Source organism: Camelina sativa, chromosome 14, assembly GCF_030686135.1.
Source record: "Camelina sativa cultivar CO46 ecotype springtype chromosome 14, ASM3068613v1".
NCBI classification, from domain to species: Eukaryota; Viridiplantae; Streptophyta; class Magnoliopsida; order Brassicales; family Brassicaceae; genus Camelina; species Camelina sativa.
Genome location: NC_141893.1, coordinates 1,282,265 through 1,298,694, shown reverse-complemented (window position 1 = coordinate 1,298,694; position 16,430 = coordinate 1,282,265). Strand labels below are relative to the sequence as shown.

Genomic DNA, 16,430 nt, shown 5'->3' with positions numbered 1-16,430 from the left:
AAAATTTAACATTCTATAATTGTCTTTCTATCAAACTTAAATTATTGCCATTGAAGCTTTATGAAAGTTGGTTATTACTAGTCACATATTTATTTATTTCATTGACTGGAAAAAACTAAATAACATCATCGATCGTAATAAGAAGCAAAAGCAAACGCTTAAGAGGAAGAGCTTGGTGTCATAGCCAACATTGCCTCTTGCTGGCTGAACTTGATCCTTTTTGCTTCTTCCTCGGTCACTCCATACGAGGCTTTGACCACATCCAACGGGACTGCTCTCAAATACGATGTTTGCCCGCTGAGCGTGTTAATGTAAGCGCTGTCGTTGGTCTTGAACGATATCCACTCAAAACCCGTTTCACCAGCGGTTTTCACAACCGCAAAGCCCTGTGGAATCACAAGTAGTTGACCTTGTCCCATTTGCTCGTTGAACACGGACTGGCCATTGTCGTCCACCACTTGTATCTTGGCTTGACCGCCTGTGACGTATAACACCGTGTGCGCGTTTGCGGTCCACTGTGGCAACACCATTCCTCCCTATATCCACGAAATTTCATTATATGCAACAGAAAGAATTGTCGTTTTGCCCGATTTCTAAAATTGATACTTACGCTGTAGAGATAACCTCTAACGGCGTTAAGTCTGACTTGACGTAGAACGGGGAGATTGAGGCTGTTGAGAGTGCTCATTCTTCCGGCTCGTGTGCTAAAAAGATCGGACCGTTCTGGATCGTCAATATTCTCATGAAGCCTAGCCGTGCAATAAGTCTCTTCGATGCCATTAGCAATGCCATCTTGCTGCCACTGTCGTGGCTGTGGGATGACGAAATGGAGCGGACCGTTTGCTCGGACTATGTTTCCTCTGTTGTCCTGCTGGTTCTGAAGCTGCTTAGCAGTCTCGGTGTCGACTTTGAATGCTTCCGCGATTATGTTTGCGTCAAAACCGCTGAAAGCATTGTTGCCTGATGGCCAGTTTAATGGTTGTTGTTGCTCTTCTTCTTGTGTTCTGCTCCCGGCTAGTTGGAACATCTACATATCCACGATTATTCACAACATAATTACATGCATATGTGTTATATATAAATCCCTGCTTAGTCAATCACTCTTTATTCAAATTGTGCTACCCATAATTAATAAAGTATGCATGCAATATAAATTTGGTATTCTTCTTGAATTTGACAATTACCCTAGGGACTTGGTCAAGCTGGTTTTCTCTGTTGGTAACATCAAGAACGATGACAATGACAACATCGGAATCTCCACGATTGTACCACCACTGTGAAACTCCCGCAAGCGAAGCAAACACATCTCCTCGCCTGAAGTTCTCCAACTTCTGGTGCATGTCCTCAAAACGTCGACGCCGGTCGCCTCCTCCTCCTCCTCTTCCTGATGCTTCAATATCTTCATAAGTCTCAGGACAACCAGAAGCAATCGTTCCCATCACTCCTTCTCCTGCAAACAAAAAAAAAACAAAATTAATTCCACACTTTGAGATTTTTCTATAAGTTTGCGAGTTTTTAGTTAAATTAAAAGAATTTATCATCAACAGGAAAAATAATTCTAAGTAAAATAGAAAACAAGATATAATTTTTGAAAGTTTTTGTACAAAAAGTTTAAGTGCTACATTATAAGAATTCACTATTATAGAAAGTATAAAAAAAAAGGAATAAAACAAATATTTTGGTATAAAGATGTATTTATTTCCTTACCTTGGACAACGTAAGCGAGAGCAGGTGGGCTAAAGAAAGCTGGCAAAAAAATGGAATTGGACTGAAGGGTGATGCGAACCACTGTCACACCGGCGCATTGGAGCTCTGGGCTCATGTGGTCCCATACTTCCATCTGACCGGCTTCAAACTTGGTTGCCTGGGCTGGAGCGAGGCTGTTGATTTGGCTAAAATGGCATGCGTTTGGAAACGGCGTCTCTTGCTGGCGTGCCTCGCCGCCATGGAAGAAGAGGAGAAGTGAGAGTGAGACGACGGTGAGAAGAGAAAACAAAAGCTTATGCATTTTTTGTTTTTCTTTCGTATAAAAAATTTAGGGGGTCGGATAGTGGTAGGGATAAATGGTATTTAAAGGAGGTGGTTAGTGTTATATACCTGGTTACATACAAATGAATATGTGTATTTTTCTAAAAAAAAATGTAGATTTAAACTGATTTAATACCATCATTACTTCATTAGACTATTAAATATGGTTTTTAATCATCAATTACTTTGTAGGTGCATTATTAAATTTACTTTCGACTTGAATTTTAGTAAATCAATGGACTAACTTATAAGGTCTATTTACTTCTGTCCATCTGGATTGCTAATAAATATGTACTGAAAAACGTCAAGATATCTTATGACTGCATATAATTATATATATTCTGTTCATAAATTAGTCAGTAAATGGTTGACAAAAAAAATTACTCAGAAAATTTGAGGTTAAAGTATATATACTCAAGATTGACACATTGTGATAGCAATGGCCACAGCAGTCAGAGTGCATGGCAATGCCACAGTCTGTATTCTAACACATCATCTTGCCATGTATGACAAGTGTCCCCATGTTTGTACATTTAATCATTCAATGTACAAGAACGAAAATGACAATAAATTGTGTGCCTTTTAGGTTACTTAACTTGATTAATTGATGCTATATAGTTTTTTTTTGTGGTATGAATGTTAATATAACGACAAATTATAATAAGATTGATGCTATATATAGTATTTCCTTATAAAATAAACGTATTTAATTTAACAAACATTAATTCCTAAATCATAAGTTTTGGGGTTCGACTAATGTGAACTTATTATTAGCTAGATAAATGGTGGTTAATAAATATTCCGGTTATTAGTGCGTAATTGTTCTTTGTTGCTCTGGCAGTATAATACTGCTAAAATCATGCATGCATCCACACACGATCGAGCCATCATGTGCGTTTCAGGTTTTCATCAGTCTTACATATACGTTTTTGTTCTTGTTTTTGGGGTCTAAATATTAAGTTTGTTCGTGAATAAAAAGAGTGTAATAACACTATGAATATTAGTAGATGCATATGTATGTACATGTGGTAGTGTATAATTTTAAATTAATTTCCTCGAAATGCATATGGTGTACTCTATACCTAGTAATCCAAATTATAATGGAGTTTAACTAGTTAAATCTCGCAACGATATTAAATAGTCGATCAAACATAGGGATTTATAATATAAATCTAAAATAAAACCTAAGTTTTGTTTTACTACTAAAACTCAGTTCCTTGCGAACCGCGCATTCTAAAATTACCGAGATATAGTAACGTATGTGTTACCCAAAAAGTTCAAAGAAATTAAAAACGAAAGACTTTAGATTTTATTCAGTAACGAGTGACATGTACGGACTCAACGATCGCTTCTATACGACGTTCGTTGTTGTACGCTAGTCACTAGGCGTCCTAATAAAAACTCAAAACTTAAGCGTTGAAACTTCTTTTCTATTATTATTCTTATTATTACAAACCAAACTGTAGATTCAAACGCTATTCCACCACGAGCTCATCAAGCCTCAAACCCTAGGCCTTCCATAGCTCATCGGACCACTGCTGTGAGTCAATGTGGTCTCCATCGTGCTAAACTTAACCCGTTTAGCTTCTTGGGGAGAGATCTGAAACCCATTGGTTATAACCTCAAGTGGCAAACCTATCATGACTGAGGTACGACCCGCGAGTGAGTTGACCTGTGCGTTTTCGTTTGTCTTGAATTCGATCCACTGGAATTGTTCGCTTGTGGCACGTTTCATGACCGAGAAGCCTTGTGGCACGACAAGCAACTGTCCGTTTGAGATCTCTTGGTCGAACACTCTGTCTCCATTATCGTTCACCATTTGTATATGAGCCTTCCCGTTTGTTACGTAAAGTGCCGAGTTTGCGTTTACGTTCCATTGGGGTAGCACCATAGCATTCTGCATTCACGCGCACATAGACAAAAACAAAAAATAAAGTAGTTTTTGTGATTTTCAGTGACAATGTGACATTATAAAATGCAAAATATGTTATTTAACTGAAACGATTAAAAATTGTAAGATATATATACATATTGATCAAAACGATTTAGATTATTTCAAATTTTAAAAATTCCAAATCGGAGGAGTAAAAGTTTATCTTGGCAAATCAAGTATTTAATATGTCAGCATTAAATTAAGCTAAAGCTTTTTGGAGCTTACGTTACGGATGGAGCCACGAAGAGCGCTAAGGCGGAGAAGCCTGAGGATAGGAAGATTGTAGCTGTTAAGTGTGCTAATGTATCCGAGTGATGGCTTGTACACGTCAGCATCCGACGGGTCATCGAGGTTTTCGGTACATCGCATTGTGCATAAAGTCTCCTCTATACCGTTAGCTTTTTCCTGTGGTTGCTGGCCGCCTTGGCCGCGTCTCAAGGGTGGCCTAATGACGCCGAAAGGACCTTTGACCTTGACAATGTTGCCACGGTTATCTTGGTGGCTCTGGAGCTGCTGAGCCGTCTCAACATTGATCTTGAACGCTTGAGCCAAGATTTCAGGTGCGAAACCAGTGAAGATGTTGTTTTGTTTCTGCTGCTGTCGGCCTTGTAGCCATTCCTGCCCTTGTGGGTTGTTTCCGGCTATCAAGACTGGCTGTAAACATCAAAAAATATTTGTGAACTTTTAAAGTGGGGAGATTTAAAGGGTAAAGACGTAAATCTAATTAACCCAAAAAAAAAAATTTCACCGAATTAAATTTCATGTAAAGTTCATAAAATTAGTTAAAGAATTAATGATTATTTTCTTAAAGTGAATACTATCACTGAAAGCTACTTAGTTTGAGATATATAAAGATTAATCGAAACATAACCAAACAAATTTTAGTGCTAACTCGTTAAATAATCTCTTTCAATTAATCAAACAAACAAAAATGTTGAAAAACAAATTAAAATTTTTTTTTCTTGGTGATTGGACTTACTCTAAGGTTGCGGTCAAGCTGGTTCTGGTTGTTGGCGAGATCGGCAGCTGCAACAAGAATGAGAGGCTCATTTCCATTGTTGTAGAACCATTGAGCCACACCAGATGGTGTCGCGATGGTGTCACCGCACCGTAGGTGCTCTACTTTCTGGTGCATGTCACGGAACCCTTGACCCTGACTCTGGCCTTGACTTTCTCCAAACACCGGTGATTCAATGAATGTCTCGGCGCATCCCGGAACCACTCTTCCCATTAGACCCGTTCCTATTAGGAGTGTTCAGGTAATTGCTCATTCGATCGGGTTAATGAAGTATATCTAAAGTGGGCAAAAAAGGTGGATCTATATATAGTATATAATAGAAACGCACCGTGAACAACAAACGTAAGTTTGCCGGCGTTCATGAAAGTGGGCAAGTAAAGACCTTGCGGCTCAATGACGAAACGCTCAAAGGCGAAACCGGAGCAACGGAGCTGAGGTGCATGGTGATCCCAGACCTCGATGCGACCACCCTCGCTCTGGATTACTTGCGACGGTTCGAGCGCATTAAGTTGATCGAGCTGGCACTCATTGGGCCATTGTTGAGCTGTGTAGCCATGGAAGAGGATCAATAGCGTCAAAGAGAAAGAGACAATAGATGAGGCTCGACCCATTTTACGTTCTCTGTATTACTTTACTTGTATTTTGTGGGTTATGGAGTTTAGGTGTTATTTATAGGAGACTTGTTGTGTAGGGTTCTTCTAAAATTAACTCTGTAAGTTCTGTTCTTTAATTTAATAATCATTGGACAAAATCAACGAGGTTGGTAAAAGAAGGTTTGATTAAACTTTTTATGGAAGACTACATCATATTAATCTAATAATCTCTGTATGAAGTAATGTGTATTCTCGTTTTAATTTTTGGAGGGATTAAATGCGTCGAACAAATAATTTGAATTTTGAAATAATTATCACGAATGTAAATTTGGAGGGAGTAGACACATTTCAGTTTGCATGGCTCTTTAAAGTGCATGTTCTTACACATCACTACATCAGCATCAAATACAATTGTATATATTGAAAAACAGACAACGAGGAAACAAAACGACAAAAGAGTTTTATTTGTAAGAAAAGAACATTCAGAGTGGAGACTCGAGAGTAGTAATAATCACCTGAGAACCACGTGATGAGGTGGCGGACGCGACGAACGGGCGTGACGAGTGTGTGGCTGCATGCTGCTCAGATGACTCCACTTGGATCCGTCTTTCTAATCTGTTTTGTCTTCTTCTGCTTTGTAAGAAAAAACTTAAGCAGGGAACATCTTTCTAAACTTATGCTTCGTATATTGATTTTTTTAATGATTAGGCCTTAATTATCTAGATTCCGATTACCGAACATGTGTGCGCCTAATTTAGAAGTTAGCCCATTGAAAGTCATCTACAGACCAGTGTCTAAGCCCAATATTAGGCCCATACAACTCTGGGTGGATTTTTTTTTATACTTGTCTGTTCTCCAACTGCGTGCCGTTCTTTAAGAGAGACAACATGAATTTAAGAATTTTAGAACAAATTATATAAAAATATTTGTATTTTACATTATTATATTTTGATAAATCCTTGCATTAATTTGTTTGAGCATTTTATATGCTCTGAATGCATGATGTATATAGGTGTGGATATATATAATATATTTTCAATGAATTTGGGTACGGGATAGATAATATTTTTGGTAATTAACCAGTTTAATTAGTTTTATTCTCTACTGACGAGGCAATTATAAAACTTATGGGTCTTCCACTCTCCCACATGCCAACTTGTGTTTCCCAGCTCAGCTGTCACTTAATCAGCTTGTCCACTCATTTTGTTCGTTTTACAGAACACACACAAATATTCTTCTACATACATTGATACATGCTACATGTCTACGCATCTATATGCTTAAAATGTATGTATGTACAGACTGTACTCATATTATGTATACTCTGAAGATGATATTTTCTTCAAAAAGGTTCGGACTTACTACTACTACTTCCTAGGACCTACTGTGTAGAAGATTTTACGTCTAAGAATTTTTCATTTTTTATCCTTTTCATTCCTCTATCGATTAATGTCCACCTTAAGTTGTGTTGTCGAACATTATCTTCTAATCAAAACTGTATGTAAATTCAAATTATAGATCCTCGATCTCATTACATGCATGTGACGTGGGCTCTACCGACGGATCCACCAACCTCTTATTCTATTCTAATATCCTTCTCAATTGTTACAAACCGGATCTTAACGGCTAATATATATGCATATGAATTCATACATATATACTATATCAATACAATAAAAGTTGGATGTGTTGCATTACTAGTGTAATACATCAGCCTCAATATTAAAGCTGGTATTGACACATCAGTTAAAAAGAATAACCAATAAAATTAAAACATTAATACAAATCAGCTCTAATTTTGCTTATTTGTCATCATTCCAATTATTTTAAAAATCTAGAGAATAAAATAAAAAAAGAACTCGAATCAAATTTCTCCATTCTCACTCCCAAATCTGACACCACAAAGTCCCGATTAGTGCTCTTGCCAGATTGTGAGGTTTGTTGGATTGTTGGTTTGTTGTTCACAAAGTTCTGATTTCTCTCCCAAGTCTAACTCGGCTAATGAAACATGAGATCCTCGCCTCTCTCTCTGCGAAACCCAAATCGCTAAACATGTAGACAATTTTTGAATGCCCGTTTGCTTTTTTGAAAGTTCAATGACAGATGAGAAGGAGATCATTGATGACTATATCTCAGATGAAGAAGACGAAGAAGATGATGATGATGTATCGATGGCGAGAGTAGCAACGAAGAAGATGACGATGAAGAAGAAGAAGATGATCGGAGTTTGAGGTATTTGTTTATTTTGGTGGTGATCTAATTTCTCAGATTTAATTCTTTAGTTTTTTTTTATCGGTTATGGATTTGTTTGATTCAGTGGAGATAAATAGCGAATTTTGTTTTACAAAGGGAGATTTTTGTTTTGTTTTACACTTATATCAGCTTTAATCAAGAAGTTTAGAGATTTTATAATGCCTTTCTCCAAAGAGGATTGGTAAACTCTTGTTTTGATTACTCACAAGTACGATAATTTATCTTTCATATGAATGACCAATGTGTATAAATACCGGTATGTATGTTTTTGTTTCCTTAAATTGGTGGTATAAGTAGAAAGGACTTGGGGGTTTGGTATATAACTTGAATGACTAATTTTGTTTCGATTGTACTTTTATTTCATGACCTTGCTTCATCATGATACTGCTCATATTGTTACAAGTAGTACTAATTCTTCCACAACATTGTTAAACTGTTCTCCTATCATCTTCTTTGCAGTTTAGAAGCAGTGGATGGTCACAAGATAAGTGTACGATTTCCTCTTTGTGTAAGTTTCTTTTAACATTGTCTTTTCTACATGTCTCTCTCTTTTGGTAAATTCAGTTTTTTCTATCTTTCTTTCAATTTTTCGTGTTTGGTATTTGCTTTAGAAAACCAAAGATTTTCATGCGTTGATCTAAGTGTGTGTATAAATAGTAGAAGTCATTGTTGGTACAATAGATTTACAACAACTTTGAATCATTAACTTAGTATATAGATATAAGTCAATCCGTAGTTTGCTTAGAAGAAAGTGACCAAAAACTGAATATTAATATATCTATTTAACAAGGTGAATTGTTGGATTATTATCCTTTTCAAAAAAACCAAAAGGTGGATTGTTGGACATGCTTCTGTTACAAAACTTACAGCGATTAAAACATCTCATGGTGGTATCTCTGGGAATTGTGGTCTCCTTAAGCTCACATAATAGGGTTGAGTCAAAATGCTAGAAACTCATGTAGTATGTATGTTTGTATTCTTCATAGCAACTTCACACTGGTTGAGTTTTTTTTTTTTTTTTTTTTTTTTCTGATTATAACTGTGCATTGTTTTCTGTTAGGACAATGTCGTTAAGTTTATTCTCAAACCCACAGCAACAACAGCATACACCTCAGCTGTTGTTTCAAACTTGGCAATAGATGTTTCAGCAGCAGCAGACTAATTCTTTCTTCTCGCAATCGCTACCGCAACAACAACAACAAACATAAAATACAACAGTTGTATTTGTTCACCAAAGTTAAGCTTCGGCCAATTACAGTACCAAGTGGACCTATCTTCATCCCAATTCTCATAAACTCCTACTTTTTTTTTTTTTCTTATTAGAGTTTGCTTTAGAGATTACGGTTATTGGATAAATTGTTATAGTTCTTGTTCAAATTGTGAAATCTTGAAAAACATGAACTTGTTGCTCCCCTAAATTTGATATTTTTAGAGTCTTTGATGCAACGGCTATTGATCTTTTATTCTTTATATTTAGAGAGAAGATATTGGATTATAGGAGTGTCACAAGACATGCAAATACTAATGCATCGAAGTTGCTATTATTTCCCATTACTCGCCTCAGACAAAATAAGTTTTTAGAAAAACACAAAACTAACAAAGATTCATTGATTCAATAAAAGTACCAAACAAACTCAATGCTAAAATAACTTGCAAGCACTTGACAAATTGATCAACAAGTAAAATCTAAAAACAATCCCGCGACGTAGCGCGGATATTAACCTAGTGTTAATAATAGACATTATTTTGTCTACAAACGATTTGTATTGACTTGGCCATCTCATTCCAACAAAGATACAACTCATCAGTTTCAAACACTTAACTTCGATATAAACCATTACCTTACGATCTCACTTTCTTAATCACTTCACACATTAACTAAACAAACCAATAATGGCCAACACTCGTCTAGCTCTGGCTACTCTCCTCCTCATCGCCGCCGTACTTCTCTCAACCAAGGCAATGGCTCAGCCGGCAGCCCCGGCTCCAGGTCCTGCTGGTCCTATCAACCTCACGGCGATCCTTGAAAAAGGCGGACAATTCTCTACTTTCATCCATCTTCTAAACATCACTCAAATCGGTAGCCAAGTGAACATTCAACTCAATAGTTCATCTGAAGGTATGACAGTGTTCGCACCAACAGACAATGCTTTCCAAAACCTTAAACCCGGAACTCTAAACAAGTTAAGCTCAGACGAACAAGTTAAACTCATTCTCTACCACGTCAGCCCCAAATTTTACAGTATGGATGATCTCCTCTCCGTGAGTAACCCGGTTAGGACTCAAGCTTCTGGCCGAGACAACGGTGTTTACGGGCTTAACATCACCGGTCAAACAAATCAAATCAATGTCTCAACTGGTTACGTGGAGACACGTATCAGCAATGCGTTGAGGCAACAACGTCCTCTTGCAGTTTATGTTGTCGACATGGTTCTATTGCCGGGTGAGATGTTCGGAGAGCACAAGCTCTCGCCGATTGCTCCTGCCCCTAAAAAATCTACATCCAGTGAGGTTTCGGATGACACCACCACTAAAAAGGCGGCAGCCTCGCCATCGGAAAAGTCAGGCTCCGGGGAGAAGAAAGTCGGACTAGGGTTTGGTCTTGGACTTGTTGTCTTATGCTTGAAATTTCTCTTTTGAAATTTGAATATAGCAATGAATTGTTTTTCTTTTGATATATATTGAATTTATCCTGCGATTTGGAGTATGAAATATGAAATTTGTTAATTCAGATCAATGAAATAAAATGTGAGATTTTTGTACTTATTATATATTCTCGTCTATAGTTGTCGTCAGTTGTGTGCCTGTCATTATGTGGATAGCTCTTTTCTTGGCCAATATATGCAAAACTATAACAAATTATTATTGTGTATACTTAAAAATTCTGTTTAACCAACATAGATATTCGGTTCACATGTAATGTCTCAAGTCTTAACTAAACAAATACAATTGGTCTTCATCACTTTTTGAACTCTAGCTACGTGAAGATACTGGATCGAAGGACGGTAGTTTCATTAACGATAGACTTCTAAAACACTAAACTACTTAAAAGTCAATCGGTGAGCCGATTAAACTGTAAATATTAATTGATGCATCAGATCCGAAAAAGTAGCCAACGCGTCACATGCGATTACTAAACTCTACACATATATACATATGGACCATAGAACTACTTTATTCGATTCACTTATTTAAATTTGACCGGCAGTATAAATTAGTAATGATAATAGATTGTTCAAAGAGTTGTTTAATTATATTGTAACACACACTCTTTGATATTTTAAATCATAACTTAGTTGCCATTAAATTATAAAAATAGCCAGGAAAACTAAACAAACACACTTGTGCATCTGTCTTATACAAGTCAAAACTCCTCTTAACACACCTGCTGACGAATAACGAAAACATGGACTTTTTAAAATTTACTAAATGAAATAATGGGCCTCTTTGAAAAATACATAATGGGCTTAATAAAGCATATTATAACTAATGGGCCTGAGCAATTCAGCAGGAACATACTAGAAGATAGTTCGCGATTATCATTTCTAAAACCCTAATAAGATTCGCCGGCAGCTCCGATCGTGATCTTTCCTAAACCCTAACATCGCCGGTGATTAACAGCTGAGCGAAGGTTCATCTCTCTCTCTCTCTCTCTCTCTCTCTCTCTCTCTCTCCACTTTTTCGTCGGAATTTACACAGTGTTTATTGGTATGCTCTGTTTGGTTGCCGATAAAAGTCACGCAGTGCCTGATCGTCGTTCAGTTTGATAGTCATTTGCGTAATTTTATCGGTAGAATCGTCATTTGGTGAAAGCTATTGCTCGTCTATTCTTGTTTTAAGTTTATAGTCTCCGATCTATGGATACTGAATCGATTTGATAAATGTTCAATGGCTGGATCGATTTTAGCTTAGCTTTGGGATCTGTTATGTTACCGATGCTTTCAGTTTGTGAAGCATTTTTTTTTTTTGTGCGATCTTCACGAATTCGTGTTTTTCTCCACTTGTTTCCCTGTCCATCGATTCTCTTAGTAACACCAGTTCTGTATCTTCTCTTTTGAATTGGAGGCTTGTGCATTGATTTTTCTATGTGTGTGATTTCTTATGGCGGTGTTAAGTCTTTTGGATCTTCGTATATGGAGGTTTTTAATTGCTTTTTTGGTTCTTAGGAGATGAGTTTCAACAAAGTTCCCAACATTCCTGGATCTCCTGCTCTCTCTGCCCTTCTTAAGGTCAGCGTTATTGGTGGGCTCGGTGTCTATGCCCTTACTAACAGTCTCTACAATGTTGATGGAGGACACCGTGCTGTCATGTTCAACCGATTAACTGGTGTCAAGGAAAAGGTTTTGTGTTTCTCCAACTACCCATAGTTACTTTTGGATCTGCTTCTTTGAGTAGTTGTTTTGCAAAGCATGACTTTTGTGGTTTCAGGTATACCCGGAAGGCACACATTTTATGTTGCCATGGTTTGAAAGGCCAATCATCTATGACGTTCGTGCACGACCTTACCTTGTTGAGAGCACCACCGGTAGTCATGACCTTCAGATGGTGCGTTCTGGTTCTACTGCCTTTTTTTTTCCTGTGTGTTTGTACTATTATCCAGCCTATGCTCTAACTTCATATGTTGTTGATGAATATGAAGACCTTCCTTCTTTTTATGTTCTGTTAAGATCCTTATATCAGTATTAAGACCATGCTTTTAAGTTCGGATGTGATTTATCACTATGGAGTTGCAGATTATATTTCACTTTCTCTGTTAGGATATTACATTATTACATGATTACTGTAGATGGATAATTGATTGAAAAAGAAATGGAGAAAACTTTGACTAGATATCTTCTTAGTTTCCTTTTGTGTGTTTCCGACTTTAGTTTCTGACTATGAAACAAGACATCTAATGAAAATTGTTTTAGGATGAGATTAAATTTAGGTGGAACAAGTTGACTGAAGTCTCTGTTTTTTTCTTTAAGGGTGGTTCTGTGTTTCTGAAAATTTTCTTGGTTGTTGCACAGGTGAAAATTGGACTAAGGGTGCTCACACGTCCTATGGGTGATCGTTTGCCAAAGATTTACCGAAGCCTTGGCGAGAATTACAGTGAAAGGGTTCTTCCTTCCATCATCCATGAAACCCTAAAAGCAGTGGTAGCTCAGTACAATGCAAGCCAGCTCATAACACAGAGAGAAGTAGGTCTCACAACATTCTTCTTCCACAAGCTTTTCCTGCTCTTTTTGTTTCTTATGGTGGTCTGTGATAACTCTCATCTAGGCTGTGAGCAGAGAGATACGCAAGATTCTGACAGAGCGAGCTTCTAACTTCGACATTGCTCTTGATGATGTCTCCATCACGACCCTCACCTTTGGCAAGGAGTTCACCGCAGCAATTGAGGCAAAACAAGTCGCTGCTCAAGAAGCTGAACGGGCTAAGTTCATTGTGGAGAAAGCCGAGCAAGACAGGAGAAGTGCGGTTATCCGTGCCCAGGTATAGGATTGTAGATATCTATCGTAGATCCAGTGACTTGAGATTATAAGTATCGGCCTAAAGCATTAGGTCTTTAAATTACATCTGTGCAGGGAGAAGCTAAAAGTGCTCAGCTGATCGGACAAGCAATTGCAAACAATCAGGCATTCATCACTCTGAGAAAGATTGAAGCTGCAAGAGAGATTGCTCAGACCATTGCACAATCTGCAAACAAGGTTTACCTGAGTTCCAACGATCTGTTGCTCAACCTCCAAGAGATGAACTTGGAGCCTAACGCTAAGAAGTAAAAGAGAAGGAAAGAGTAAGTTTTCTTCAATTATTTTCTCTAAAAAAAGTCTCCGCCTTGGAAGTAAAGAACCGGTTCGGTGCTTGACCAAAATGACCCCTTCTCTCTCTTGATAGATTTTGAAAATAGTCTTTTAAGCGGACATATTGCAACTCGGTTTGGTTTGGCTTTGGTCAGTATTATTCATCATCATGTTCAGTGAAACTTATCGTTGGATATTTACCCGGAGGATTGATGAAGTCAAAGTTAAACATAATAAAAATTCATATTCATATGATCTGATCTATGCCTAATTGTCAATAGTTCTTTAGTTATATTACGATTACGACATGATTAATATAAATATTCATATTCGAATATAAATTAAGATGCATACCAATCCCTTAAACTTAAAAAATATTAAACTTTTTCGTTAAGTTGTTGTTAACTTGCTATTCAATTTTTCCTTTTCTCCACTAGAGTTCCTAACGTTATCTAGACCTATAAGGGATTTGTATTGGAAAGAAAAAGATAAATTAATATTATTGCACACGTATTATAACATTTTGTATGAGCATAGCAACATGGACCCTTTGTAATTGATGACGCTTTGCCGGCTCCACCATGATAGCGACGTCTTTTTCTTTCTTTTTTACCGGTTAGGATTTTTATGGGGGTGACGAAACTCCGGCGAATTTTCCGGTGACGTCAAATTTTAATTTTTGTGACTTGGTATTCATTCTATCGGTGGCTATATTTGTGAATAACCGACGACTGCTTTTTATGATGTCATGTATTATCAAAACTAGCTGGAGACGAGTGATGACCGTTAACCAATAAATTAATTTAAAAGGCTACTCAAATGTTTTCGAGTAATATACAGTAGATTCAAAAAGTTACGTCATCTGTAAATTTAATTAAAGAGGGAACGGAACGGAACAACTTGCTGTTTCGTGAAGTTAAAGGGAAACGTCATGTCGTTTTGTCACGGTGAGGGTCCTCCTCCTCCATCTTTTGTCATTTTTTTCCTACTCTACTTCTCTCAGCTGTTTTCTTTTGACGAAAGGAATTGTTTGATTCTTCCACAAAGCTGATACGTCATCTGTGGGGTTCGTGACAGACGATTTTCCGATCAGATCGCAAGTTAAACCAATCATAAACGAGGAATTCAAAAATGTTATGTATTCCGTTGGAAAAGAAACGATTATAGTTTCATGTTTCAACTAGAATATAATATACAAATTGATAACGTAATGTTAGAGAAAACAAGTCATCGTCATGACGTAATAGAGATGATCTAAAAATCTAAATGGTCCATACAAATGATTTGCCTTTATCCACAAAAACGTAACCATACGAAGACAATTTTAACTAATGACATACGTTTTTATTAAGCAAATAAAGAAATCTGTTGACATCAGCCTCTTGCTATGTATTCGTCATCATTTACTTTAAAATAAACTATATATCGTGCAAGTCACTGATTTATAAATTGCTACAATTTTTCTAAATTACAACAGTTCAAAAATGACATTTCGTTAAGATGATAACAATTATATTAAATTGAGTTGTCGCATTTGAGTTCCGACGATGAGTTCAAAATTTATCTTTCACTCTTAAGTTAAATATATCTTTAATATTTGGATGATTTACACTCAACATTAAAGAATTAATCATAATCATAAGTATAGGTTATACATAGATCTTTATTTTGGATACGGTGACGTGGCTTCCGATTTCATGAGAGTACATTTTACACATCCTTCATTGACCCCCAACCCAAAATGCTCACCAAAATCCTCTATATAAATTCTTTAATAATCCAATCTCTTACCAAACTAACCCAACTACACAGGTCTCCTCTCTCTTGCTCTTTCCCTCTCTCTCTCTCTCTCTCTCTCTCTCTCTCTCTCTCTCTCTCTCTCTCTCTCTCTCTCTCTCTCTCTCTCTCTCTCTCTCTCTCTCTCTCTCTCTCTCTCTCTCTCTAGCATCAACTATGCAAAAAGCAATAAGACCATACGAGTCATCGTCGTGGACGACGACTGTGCCGGGAAATAGCATTTTCCGTCCAAAGAATGAAGATAAACCATCATCATCATCAACCTCATTATCATGGCTAACATCACCAAAGCCAAAGCCAACATCTATACACACTAAGAGATCAAGCAACCACCTAGTGGTGATGGAGAATGCTGTGGTGGTATTTGCGAGGAGAGGGTGTTGTATGGGACACGTGGCGAAACGGCTGCTACTGACACATGGTGTGAACCCCTTGGTGGTTGAAATTGGTGAAGACGAAGACAACAAGTACGACAACATCTTAAGTGATAAAGAGAAATTACCTGTGATGTACATAGGAGGGAAGTTGTTTGGAGGGTTGGAAAATCTGATGGCTGCTCATATCAATGGTGATTTAGTGCCTAGTCTTAGACAAGCTGGGGCTTTATGGCTTTGATTTTGAATCCTCATCATATTTTATTTAAGTGTCTTCTTCTTCCTTTTTCCTTCCTTTTTACATGATTTGTTGATATTTTTTTTAATGCAGTCTTCTGCCTATGTAAATTTGTAAAAGATTGTTACGTGATTGGTTTGAATGATCATAAGGAAACAAAGAAAATAACAAAAAACTGCATCTGTTTTTTTTTTTTTTAATTAAACTTAATTTATAACAACCTTAAAATCTAGTTAAAGCCTTTAAAGGTTGAAAAAAATCAGAAGCAAAGAAAACATTTATATTAATACATGAAAATATATCGAACTTATTACACTTCGGACTAATTCCTAAGGATAGGATGGTAAGTATGGTTTGTTTTCACAATTAAATTAAACTTAAACACTTAAATTTATTTCAATAAGAAACTGTTT

The 16,430-nt window shown here is 36.9% G+C and overlaps 4 protein-coding genes, 1 long non-coding RNA gene and 1 pseudogene across 7 annotated transcripts; 4 read left to right on the top strand and 2 right to left on the bottom strand.

Moving 5' to 3' along the window:
• Positions 1 to 24: 24 nt before the first annotated feature.
• LOC104738894 (12S seed storage protein CRD) lies at positions 25 to 2,397 on the bottom strand. The gene is made up of 4 exons (XM_010459106.3): positions 1,708 to 2,397; positions 1,185 to 1,450; positions 611 to 1,027; positions 25 to 536 (listed from the first exon to the last, which is right to left on the bottom strand). Exons 1-4 carry the CDS (start codon positions 2,006 to 2,008, stop codon positions 159 to 161), a joined length of 1,362 nt encoding a protein of 453 aa, XP_010457408.2. The 5' UTR covers positions 2,009 to 2,397; the 3' UTR covers positions 25 to 158.
• A 969-nt stretch (positions 2,398 to 3,366) lies between these two features.
• On the bottom strand, positions 3,367 to 5,606 carry LOC104738891 (12S seed storage protein CRB). The gene is given in 4 exon segments (NM_001302979.1): positions 3,367 to 3,925; positions 4,187 to 4,615; positions 4,941 to 5,203; positions 5,308 to 5,606. Coding segments are annotated over 4 exon segments (1,371 nt in total). The 5' UTR covers positions 5,591 to 5,606; the 3' UTR covers positions 3,367 to 3,529.
• Positions 5,607 to 7,448: 1,842 nt separating this feature from the next.
• Positions 7,449 to 9,271, top strand: LOC147927737 (uncharacterized). Its single transcript, XR_015579375.1, has 3 exons — positions 7,449 to 7,804; positions 8,285 to 8,333; positions 8,886 to 9,271. It is a non-coding gene; the product is annotated as an uncharacterized LOC147927737 (long non-coding RNA).
• Positions 9,272 to 9,415: 144 nt separating this feature from the next.
• Positions 9,416 to 10,591, top strand: LOC104738890 (fasciclin-like arabinogalactan protein 9 pseudogene; annotated as a pseudogene). Its single transcript, XR_015579803.1, has one exon. The product of XR_015579803.1 is annotated as a fasciclin-like arabinogalactan protein 9 pseudogene (transcript).
• A 731-nt stretch (positions 10,592 to 11,322) lies between these two features.
• On the top strand, positions 11,323 to 13,863 carry LOC104738889 (prohibitin-2, mitochondrial). The gene is made up of 6 exons (XM_010459101.2): positions 11,323 to 11,456; positions 11,992 to 12,165; positions 12,254 to 12,370; positions 12,835 to 13,005; positions 13,088 to 13,300; positions 13,393 to 13,863. The coding sequence occupies exons 2-6, from the start codon at positions 11,995 to 11,997 to the stop codon at positions 13,585 to 13,587; spliced, it is 867 nt and encodes a 288-aa protein (XP_010457403.1). The 5' UTR covers positions 11,323 to 11,456; positions 11,992 to 11,994; the 3' UTR covers positions 13,588 to 13,863.
• A 1,486-nt stretch (positions 13,864 to 15,349) lies between these two features.
• On the top strand, positions 15,350 to 16,139 carry LOC104738888 (monothiol glutaredoxin-S13). Of its 2 annotated transcripts, XM_087483993.1 has the most exons (2): positions 15,350 to 15,421; positions 15,502 to 16,139. In XM_087483993.1, exons 1-2 carry the CDS (start codon positions 15,350 to 15,352, stop codon positions 16,018 to 16,020), a joined length of 591 nt encoding a protein of 196 aa, XP_087340119.1. In that variant the 3' UTR covers positions 16,021 to 16,139. The 2 variants fall into 2 exon arrangements, with proteins under 2 accessions (XP_087340119.1, XP_010457402.1); XM_010459100.2 differs by having other exon boundaries at positions 15,365 to 16,139.
• Positions 16,140 to 16,430: the final 291 nt, after the last annotated feature.

Excerpts from the sequence above, each read along its gene's own strand:
- LOC104738894 (XM_010459106.3), bottom strand. The coding sequence starts at position 2,008 with ATGCATAAGCTTTTGTTTTCTCTTCTCACCGTCGTCTCACTCTCACTT. Across the intron at positions 1,028-1,184 it reads AGCTTGACCAAGTCCCTAGG|ATGTTCCAACTAGCCGGGAG; the intron begins GTAATTGTCAAA and ends GTGGATATGTAG. Across the intron at positions 537-610 it reads TTAGAGGTTATCTCTACAGC|GGAGGAATGGTGTTGCCACA; the intron begins GTAAGTATCAAT and ends TCGTGGATATAG.
- LOC104738888 (XM_087483993.1), top strand. The coding sequence starts at position 15,350 with ATGCTCACCAAAATCCTCTATATAAATTCTTTAATAATCCAATCTCTT. Across the intron at positions 15,422-15,501 it reads AACTAACCCAACTACACAGG|CTCTCTCTCTCTCTCTCTCT; the intron begins TCTCCTCTCTCT and ends CTCTCTCTCTCT.
- LOC104738889 (XM_010459101.2), top strand. The coding sequence starts at position 11,995 with ATGAGTTTCAACAAAGTTCCCAACATTCCTGGATCTCCTGCTCTCTCT. Across the intron at positions 12,371-12,834 it reads GTAGTCATGACCTTCAGATG|GTGAAAATTGGACTAAGGGT; the intron begins GTGCGTTCTGGT and ends GTTGTTGCACAG. Across the intron at positions 13,006-13,087 it reads AGCTCATAACACAGAGAGAA|GCTGTGAGCAGAGAGATACG; the intron begins GTAGGTCTCACA and ends ACTCTCATCTAG.